The sequence below is a fragment of the Oncorhynchus nerka genome, linkage group LG17 (assembly GCF_034236695.1).
Source record: "Oncorhynchus nerka isolate Pitt River linkage group LG17, Oner_Uvic_2.0, whole genome shotgun sequence".
In the NCBI taxonomy this organism is placed as follows: Eukaryota; Metazoa; Chordata; class Actinopteri; order Salmoniformes; family Salmonidae; genus Oncorhynchus; species Oncorhynchus nerka.
In genome coordinates, this window is record NC_088412.1 from 16,086,909 (window position 1) to 16,096,827 (window position 9,919).

Sequence of the window (9,919 nt, forward strand, 5' to 3'; positions counted from 1 at the left end):
TCTCTATACGCTTGGCACATCTAGCTACTGGGATTTCTGCCCATTCTTCAAGGCAAAACTGCTCCAGCTCCTTCAAGTTGGATGGGTTCCGCTAGTGTACAGCAATATTTAAGTCATACCACAGATTCTCAATTGGATTGAGGTCTGGGCTTAGACTAGGCCATTACAATACATTTAAATGTTTCCCCTTAAGGCACTCGAGTGTTGCTTTAGCAGTATGCTTAGGATCATTGTCCTGCTGGAAGGTGAACATCCCACCAGTCTCAAATCTCCTGAACACTGAAACAGGTTTCCCTCAATAATTTACCTGTATTTAGCGCTATCCATCATTTCTTCAATTCTAACCATTTTCCCAATCCCTGCCGATGAAAAACATCCCCACAGCATGATGCTGCCACCATTATTCTTTACTATGGGGATGGTGTCCTCGGGGTGATGAGAGGTGTTGGGTTTGCGCCACGTTTTACTTAAAGGCCAAAAGGCTACATTTTAGTCTCATCTAACCAGAGTACTTTCTTCCATATATTTGGAGAGTCTTCAACATGCCTTTTGGCGAACACCAAATGTGTTTGCTTATTTTTTTCTTTAAGCAATGGCTTTTTCCTGGCCACTATTCCATTCATAACACATGATGTGTGTCTGTTTAAGTACTCTTCATATCTGAATTTAAACTGGTATAATACAGATATAATTCATACAAATTCCAGAGATTGTACTTTGACAGTGGTTGCTGCAATAGTCTATGAGTTTAGGACATGAACAGGGTAATTCAAGGCACATCATTCAGGGCCTGATTCAGACACGAAAACACTAATTCACTCAAGATAATATGGATACTTTCTCGTATAATGCCTACACAGTTCAGCTAAATCAAATTATCACGTATAATTACAAATACAATACCAGTCAAAAGTTTGGGAACACCTAGTCATCGAAGGATTTTCCATTATTTTTAATATTTTCAACAATTCTACAATGTAGAGTAATAGTGAAGATATCAAAACTATGAAATAACACATATGGAATCATGTAGTGACCAAAAAAAGTGTTAATAAAAATATATTTTATATTTGAGATTCTTCAAAGTACCACCTTTGCCTTGATGACAGCTTTGCACACTCTTGGCATTCTCTCAACCAGCTTTATGAGGTAGTCACCTGGAATGCATTTGAATTAATTGATGAATTTAATTAATTAACAGGTGTGCCTTGTTAAAAGTTAATATGTGGAATTTCTTTCCTTCTAAATGCGTTTGAGCCAATCAGTTGAGTTGTGTCAAGGTAGGAGTGGTATACAGAAGATAGCCCTATTTGGTAAAAGACCAAGTCCATGTTATGGCAAGAACAGCTCAAATAAGCAAATATAAATTACAGTCCATCATTACTTTAAGACATGAAGGTCAGTCAATTCTGAAAATTCCAAGAACTTTGAAAGTTTCTTCAAGTGCAGTTGCAAAAACCATCAAGAGCTATGATGAAACTGGCTCTCATGAGGACCACCACTGGAAAGAAAGACCCAGAGTTACCTCTGCTGAAGAAGATAAGTTCACTGCACCTCAGATTGCAGCCCAAATAAATGCTTCACAGAATTCAAGTAACAGACAAATCTCAAAATCAACTATTCAGAGGAGACTTCGTGAATCAGACGTTCATGGTTGAATTGCTTCAAAGAAACCACGATTAAAGGACACCAATAATAAGAAAAGACTTGCTTGGGCTAAGAAACACGAACAATGGGCATTAGACCGTTGGAAATCTGTCCTTTTGGTCTGATGAGTCCAAATTTGAGATTTTTGATATGTCAGAGAAGGTGAACGGATGATCTCCGCATGTGTGGTTCCCACTGTGAAGCATGGAGGAGGAGGTGTGATGGTGCTTTGCTGGTGACAATGTCTGTGATTTATTTAGAATACAGGGCACACTTTACCAGCATGGCTACCACAGCATTCTGGAGCGATAGTTCATCACATCTGGTTTGCTTTTAGTGGGACATATCATTTGTTTTTCAACAGGACAATGACCAAACACACCTACAGGCTGTGTAAGGGCTATTTGACCAAGAAGGAGAGGGATGGAATGCTGCATCAGATTACCTGACCTCCACAATCACCTGACCTCAACCCAATTGACATGGTGTGGGATGAGTTGGACCACAGAGTGAAGGAAAAGCAGCCAACAAGTGCTCAGCATATGTGGGATTCCTTCAAGACTGTTGGAAAAGCATTCCAGGTGAATCTGGTTGAGAGAATGCCAAGAGTGTGCAAAGCTGTCATCAAGGCAAAGGGTGGTGACTGAAGAATCTCAAATATATAAATATCAAACCTATTTTTTTATTTACCATGAATCCATATTTATTATTTATTATTTTTGATGTGTTCATTATTATTCTACAATGTAGAACATAATAAAAATAAAGAAAAACGAATTAGTAGGTATATTCTAATTCATCAAATTTGAGGGGAAAAAGGGGAAAAACTTACATTTAGAAAGGTATTGTGAGATCAACAAAATGCACACTTTACAATTGCGAAGGTGTGATTTTTTATTGTTAAAACCCTTTCACAAAGGCTCATTGTTACAATACTTTGTTCTTTTGAGAGACCCGTGTCCCTGGACATGTGGACAGACCTCAGTGCTCTACGGCCCTCTATTCCATGTTGCTGAGTCAGGGGTTAGTACAATGGGGTTCACAGGTATAAAAAGAAAGGTTTTAAACCAGTAGGATAACAGTTCCCCAGCAAGAGCAGCAGCAGCACAGAGAGACAAAATGACCTCCACCGGCATGAACATGAACAGCAGAGTAAGTATTATATTTAGCATATTTATTCATAGAAATGTTCCTAGCTTGTTACACTGAGTGCACTTTAGTACTCTAGTGTCAGAGCACAACCCTAATCCCAGAAAGCTGATTGTCAGTGGGATTGGGCAAGGCCCAACATGTAGCAATGTGTTTTTGTATGTTTGAATGGTGAAAATAAATTATTCTTGCTTATTTTCAGATCACCTTCTACGAGGACAGGAACTTCCAGGGTCGTTCCTATGAGTGCAGCAGCGACTGCTCTGACATGTCCTCCTACCTGAGCCGCTGCCAGTCCTGCAGGGTTGAGAGCGGCTGCTTCATGGTGTACGACCGCTCCAACTACATGGGAAACCAGTGGTTCATGAAGAGGGGAGAGTATTCTGACTTCCAGCGCATGATGGGAATGACCGACATCAGGTCCTGCCGCATGATCCCCATGGTAAGCCTACTAACACACACAGATTTGTTAGTTACCGCGTAGTCTTCTTTGTTATTGTACAACATACACCTATGCCCATTAGTCAGTATGACTACAATCTTCTATACATGCGTGATACATTTAGCGTTACAGTTCACAATTTCTCCCTAAAACATGTTGTTCATCATGTTACAGCACAGAGGATCTTTCAGGATGAGGATCTACGAGAGGGAGAACTTTGGAGGTCAGATGCACGAGATGATGGACGACTGTGACAGCATCATGGATCGTTACCGCATGAACAACTGCATGTCCTGCAACGTTATGGACGGCCACTGGCTCATGTATGAGCAGCCCCAGTACAGAGGCAGGATGATGTACATGAGGCCTGGAGAGTACAGAAACTTTAACCAGATGGGCATGGGCATGAGGTTCATGAGCATGAGACGTATCAACGAGTCATGTTACTAGATATAGCTTTTACTGATACAAATACGAGAAGCCAGTGAATAAAAACATTGAAAAAAAGGACATCTTGCAAATGTCTTTTTTTACAGTTAACCTGAACCCATGTCATCTAGGTCAACATGTAGCACATTCTCAACAATTAAATGTTTTTGCAGTTTTTCTCAATTGCTAAAACACAATTTCTGAAACCTTGCTCCATTTCCTGAAAACATTAAACACAAAACCTCATCTTCAAGCACTATTTACATAACCTCTGACTCCTCTCGCAAAATGAAACATTCGCCTCAAAACAGTTTTACCTGTGTTCAAAATCAAACACGGCTCTTAAATCATAAACAAAGTGATCAAAATGATATACACTCTCAAGCAGTCAGTTAACAATACACCTCAAAATAGAAAACACATTGTTCAAAACATACAATTCTCCGGGAGAAGTACATTTTTAATCTAAAAAAATATTCACATTTTTCTGTCATTGTCTTTTGATGAACGAAAATATGTTCTATCATAGCTCAAAATTGATCAGAAATTGCTACTCTGCTTTGCTCTTTGCAATTTTGTTTTTTCTCCTCCTCGCCCACGTCCTCTCACGTTGTTTCTTCTATCCATTCTCAGACTTTCTCCTTCCCACCTTCAACAACCTGTTTGCTCTCTGAACTGGTTTATATTGGTTGAAACAGGTTAAATCAATTTTGAGTGGTTGTGTTCAAACAATGACATGTGTTCTCTATTTGTATTTGATTGTTGCCACTTGTGTTTACAGGTATGGATGACATGTGCATTAGAGTGCAGCATGTGTTTTGAGAATGAGAATGTGTTTAGAGTTTTGCTGAAAAGTCTAAGTGAGATCTGCAAATTGTGTTTTACCATGTGAAATGGTTTAAGGTATTGACAACAGACTACATAATTAGCTAAATGAGTCCAGGAAACTGAGAACTTTGTTCAGCCAATGGGTTTTAGTGTTTTAGCAATTGATAAAAGCTGTAATACCATTATCATCTCAAAGAATATAAATGTCATTTGACAAAGATAATTATTGTTCTAACATAAGCTGCTCAACATGGCAGATTCTAAATCAAACCGAGAGGAAAGACATTTACATATTTTGCATAAACCCAGAAACGGACTCAGCACCCTGTTCCAGAAATTCCAACTTTGAATAGAAAACGTATGCTGTTAAAGAAGCAATATTTAAATAGCAAATTGGACAGTATTACCTAGTGTTGATTTTCAGTGTTACATTTCTAGTGTTGATTCAGGTGTTAAATTAACTCTATAAGTGTTAAATTAACACTCAGTGGTGTAAAATAACCCCAGTGTTGGTGTTAATAACCAACGTTGAGTGTGAGAGTGATTGTGTCAGTTTTACTATGCGGAGAGTAAAACATTACAATCAAAACCACAGCCCCATCATTATCAGAATTCCCAGCATGCTCTACCGCAAGTAGACAATTTTAGGATGGTTTTTAATATCTGTGTTTTTGCATGTACATTGATTGATTGATTAATCTTTTGCAACACACAGATAAATAACATTCATTTTTCGAAATGAATCCACTCAGTTAGTTCGACTAGGTGAAGTCCTTAAAACTGCAGCTGATTGAATTCAATAAGCATGTCTCTGTCCCTAACAAATACAGTCCTGGGTGGTAACTACAATTCCCTTCAAAACACCAAGGCACACTGGCAATTTATATTGGAGGCGTGGCTTTGTAGGGGTGTGGTTTTCAATTAGTTTATTTTGGCCACCCGTGAGTGGAATTGTGGTATCAGTTGAACTAGTATATGGTTATGTTGAGGCTGTTACCTGATAGACCTGATAGTCATGTAGTCTTAATCAATGCGTATATAAGTGGATGTTTAAAGGCATATAAAATTAGTGACCTTGTCAAGAAATATAAACCTCTTTGTGTAATGGTTAAAAATTCTACATGAAGTGTTGTTGTGTAACGATACAAGTGTTAATTTCCTAACTTGGACAAGGTGTAACAGTGTCAGCACTAAGCACAGTGTTAATTTAACACTGAAAAATGTAGACCTGTATAGACACTGGCCCAATGAACACTGTCAGTGTTGTTTTAACACTGGAGAATTTGATGTGTATGAATGATTGGACAGATATACAACTAACCTGTTTTTCCCTGGTATAAATCAGTGCTAAAAATGGCAGAAACTAGCAGACACTGAGACCTGTGCACCTCTGCCCTACATGAATATGAGTAGGGTGGTGAAGGGAGCCTTGTATGCAGTCAAACATCATGTCCTAGATCAGTGTCTTCAGTCAGTGGCCTGGAGCCATGTCAGGGTCAAGGGTCAATCTGTGTGGAAACGGAGGGTTGGGATAGGGTCAGGTGTGTGTGGTGATATCAGTGGGCAAAAGCCTGAAGTGGATCGATATCTTGAGAGATAGAGTTGTTGGGGTCTCTTTTCATGACAGGCAATATAGATGTCTGTGTGTTTTCTTAACAGGTTTAATAGGTGCAGATGGGACCAAGGAAGAAGGTCAGGCTTACATGTAATCCATCAAATAAACGCACTGAGTCAAAGATTCTGTAAAGTTATGAGGATTTGCCCTTGATGCCGATAAGGACCTACGTTAGTTATACTTCACTGCATACTGAGACAATGCCAGCACGATGAATGATACACTACATGGCCAAAAGTATGTGGACACCTGTTTAAATGAGTGGATTTGGCTATTTCAGTCACACCCGTTGCTGACAGGGGCATAAAATTGAGTACACAGCCAGGCAATCTCTATAAACAAACATTAGCAGTGTAATGGCCTGAAGGGCTCAGTGACTTTCAACGTGGCACCGTCATAGAATGGCATCTTTCCAACAAGTCAGTTCGTCAAATTTCTGCACTGCTAGAGCTGCCCCGGTCAACTGTATGTGCTGTTATTGTAAAATGGCAGTGGTGTGAATGTACCCAATTGTCATACTTGAGTAAAATTATAGATACCTTAATAGAAAGTTACTCAAGTAAATTGCTATATTGTATTAACTTCGCCACCATGGATGGCGTTTTTTTTGCCTTTACCTCCCTTATCTCACCTCATTTGCTCACATTGTATATAGACGTATTTTTCTACTGTATTATTGACTGTATGTTTGTTTTACTCCATGTGTAACTCTGTGTTGTTGTATGTGTCGAACTGCTTTGCTTTATCTTGGCCAATTGTAAATGAGAACTTGTTCTCAACTTGCCTACCTGGTTAAATAAAGGTGAAATTAGAAAATTAAAAAAATTGAAAATAATGCTTGTGTCTGAATGGAAGCAAGACCCCCCAGCAACTTTCTAACGTCTAGCACAAAGCCTTCCCAGAAGAGTGGAGGCTGTTATAGCAGCAAAGGGGGACCAACTCCATATTAAAGCCCATGATTTTGGAATGAGATGTTCAACGAGCAGGTATCCACATACTTTTTACCGTGTGGTGTATACTGTTACTGTACACGTATAAGATATTTATTAAGTTAATTCGATAATCAACCAAGTGGGTGTGGAACAACCCATGCTATAAATCAAATCTACAATCTAAAGTGTGGTACTGTATATTCTAGGGCACGGCTTGAAACACAACCTAGACATCAAGGTACATTTTCTCATGCTCCACTGCCTCTGGAAGATGAGCAGAAATACTGCATGTGGAGGTGACAATTCATTTGTATCATGTAATATTATATATTAAATTCCATACCATACAATATAATTAAGCAATAAGGCCCGAGGAGGTGTGGTATATGGCCAATATAACACGGCCAAGGGCTGTTCTTAGCCGGGGTATATTGGCCATATATCACAAACCCCTGAGGTGCTTTATTGCTATTATAAACTGGTTACCAACGTAATTAGAGCAGTAAAAATACATGTTTTGTACCCATGGTATACGGATTGATATACCACGGCTGTCAGCCTATCAGCATTCAGGGCTCGAACCTCCCTGTTTATATTATATACATACCATATAATATAATATACACTGCTCAAAAAAATAAAGGGAACACTAAAATAACACATCCTAGATCTGAATGAATGAAATATTCTTATTAAATACTTTTTTCTTGACATAGTTGAATGTGCTGACAACAAAATTACACAAAAATTATCAATGGAAATCAAATTTATCAACCCATGGAGGTCTGGATTTGGAGTCACACTCAAAATTAAAGTGGAAAACCACACTACAGGCTGATCCAACTTTGATGTAATGTCCTTAAAACAAGTCAAAATGAGGCTCAGTAGTGTGTGTGGCTTCCAAGTGCCTGTATGACCTCCCTACAACGCCTGGACATGCTCCTGATGAGGTGGCGGATGGTCTCCTGAGGGATCTCCTCCCAGACCTGGACTAAAGCATCCGCCAACTCCTGGATAGTCTGTGGAGCGAGACATGATGTCCCAGATGTGCTCAATTAGATTCAGTTATGGTGAACGGGCGGGCCATTCCATAGCATCAATGCCTTCCTCTTGCAGGAACTGCTGACACAGTCCAGCCACATGAGGTCTATCATTGTCTTGCATTAGGAGGAACCCAGGGCCAACCGCACCAGCATATGGTCTCACAAGGGGTCTGAGCATCTCATCTCGTTACCTAATGGCAGTCAGGCTACCTCTGGCGAGCACATGGAGGGCTGTGCGGCCCCCCAAAGAAATGCCACCCCACACCATGACTGACCCACCGCCAAACCGGTCATGCTGGAGGATGTTGCAGGCAGCGGAACGTTCTCCACGGCGTCTCCAGACTGTCACATGTGCTCAGTGTGAACCTGCTTTCATCTGTGAAGAGCACAGGGCGCCAGTGGTGAATTTGCCAATCTTGGTGTTCTCTGGCAAATGCCAAATGTCCTGCACGGTGTTGGGCTGTAAGCACAACCCCCACCTGTGGACGTCGGGCCCTCATACCACCCTCATGGAGTCTGTTTATGACCGTTTGAGCAGACACATGCACATTTGTGGCCTGCTGGAGGTCATTTTGCAGGGCTCTGGCAGTGCTCCTCCTGCTCCTCCTTGCACAAAGGCGGAGGTAGCGGTCCTGCCGCTGGGTTGTTGCCCTCCTACGGCCTCCTCCACGTCTCTTGATGTACTGGCCTGTCTCCTGGTAGCGCCTCCATGCTCTGGACACTACGCTGACAGACACAGCAAACCTTCTTGCCACAGCTCGCATTGATGTGCCATCCTGGATGAGCTGCACTACCTGAGCCACTTGTGTGGGTTGTAGACTCCGTCTCATGCTACCACTAGAGTGAAAGCACCGCCAGCATTCAAAAGTGACCAAAACATCAGCCAGGAAGCATAGGAACTGAGAAGTGGTCTGGTCACCACCTGCAGAACCACTCCTTTATTGGGGGTGTCTTGCTAATTGCCTATAATTTCCACCTGTTGTCTATTCCATTTGCACAACAGCATGTGAAATTTATTGTCAATCAGTGTTACTTCCTAAGTGGACAGTTTGATTTCACAGATTTCACATTGTGTTGTTTAAGTGTTCCCTTTATTTTTTGGGGCAGTGTATATTATATACCATACCATATAATATAATATATACCATATAATATATTCCATACAATATAGTATATACCATACCATATAATCCACCTCCATTTCTATTACTGCGACCTGACTGCAGGATTTATGCCCCACTCATCTGGGCCAGAGGAGGCGCTTTGGGAAGGAACAATTTCATCAGCCCAAGATGATTGATGAGGAAGGTAATGAATCTCCAGGGCAACAAGGCAGATACAGCCTTCCCCTCTCCCTCTCCCTCTCCCTCTCCCTCTCCCTCTCTGGGCCCTCAGCAGCCTAGCTCTCTATTTTCTACCCTAACTCGTTCCTTAGCTTCTTCTCCCAGGCTAAAAAATGCTGGATTCCCAATGCTTAGGTGATGAGGAAGATCAAATCATTTTTTATGTATTTTATATATCAGGATGACATTCATTGATGATTGGTAGAAGTAGTTCAATAATAGTTGACTTGTAATTATGCATATTTTTTAAGTGTTAGTACTTTACAAATTGCATTGCATTTTAGGTTGTCGAAGCTACACTACATGACCAAAAGTATGTGGACACCTGCTTGTCAAATTTTTTTTTCCCACCTCTATTTAACCAGGTAGGCTAGTTGAGAACAAGTTCTCATTTACAACTGCCACCTGGCCAATAATAAAGCAAAGCAGTTCGACACATACAACAACACAGATTTACACATGGAATAATCAAAACAGGAAATAATACAGTT

The 9,919-nt window shown here is 40.6% G+C and overlaps 1 protein-coding gene across 1 annotated transcript; it reads left to right on the top strand.

Moving 5' to 3' along the window:
* The first annotated feature begins 2,704 nt into the window (after positions 1-2,704).
* Positions 2,705-3,748, top strand: LOC115145435 (gamma-crystallin M2-like). Its single transcript, XM_029686968.2, has 3 exons — positions 2,705-2,799; positions 2,999-3,238; positions 3,413-3,748. The coding sequence occupies exons 1-3, from the start codon at positions 2,767-2,769 to the stop codon at positions 3,686-3,688; spliced, it is 549 nt and encodes a 182-aa protein (XP_029542828.1). The 5' UTR covers positions 2,705-2,766; the 3' UTR covers positions 3,689-3,748.
* The last annotated feature ends 6,171 nt before the right edge of the window (positions 3,749-9,919 follow it).

Excerpts from the sequence above, each read along its gene's own strand:
- LOC115145435 (XM_029686968.2), top strand. The coding sequence starts at position 2,767 with ATGACCTCCACCGGCATGAACATGAACAGCAGA. Across the intron at positions 2,800-2,998 it reads GCATGAACATGAACAGCAGA|ATCACCTTCTACGAGGACAG; the intron begins GTAAGTATTATA and ends GCTTATTTTCAG. Across the intron at positions 3,239-3,412 it reads CCTGCCGCATGATCCCCATG|CACAGAGGATCTTTCAGGAT; the intron begins GTAAGCCTACTA and ends ATCATGTTACAG.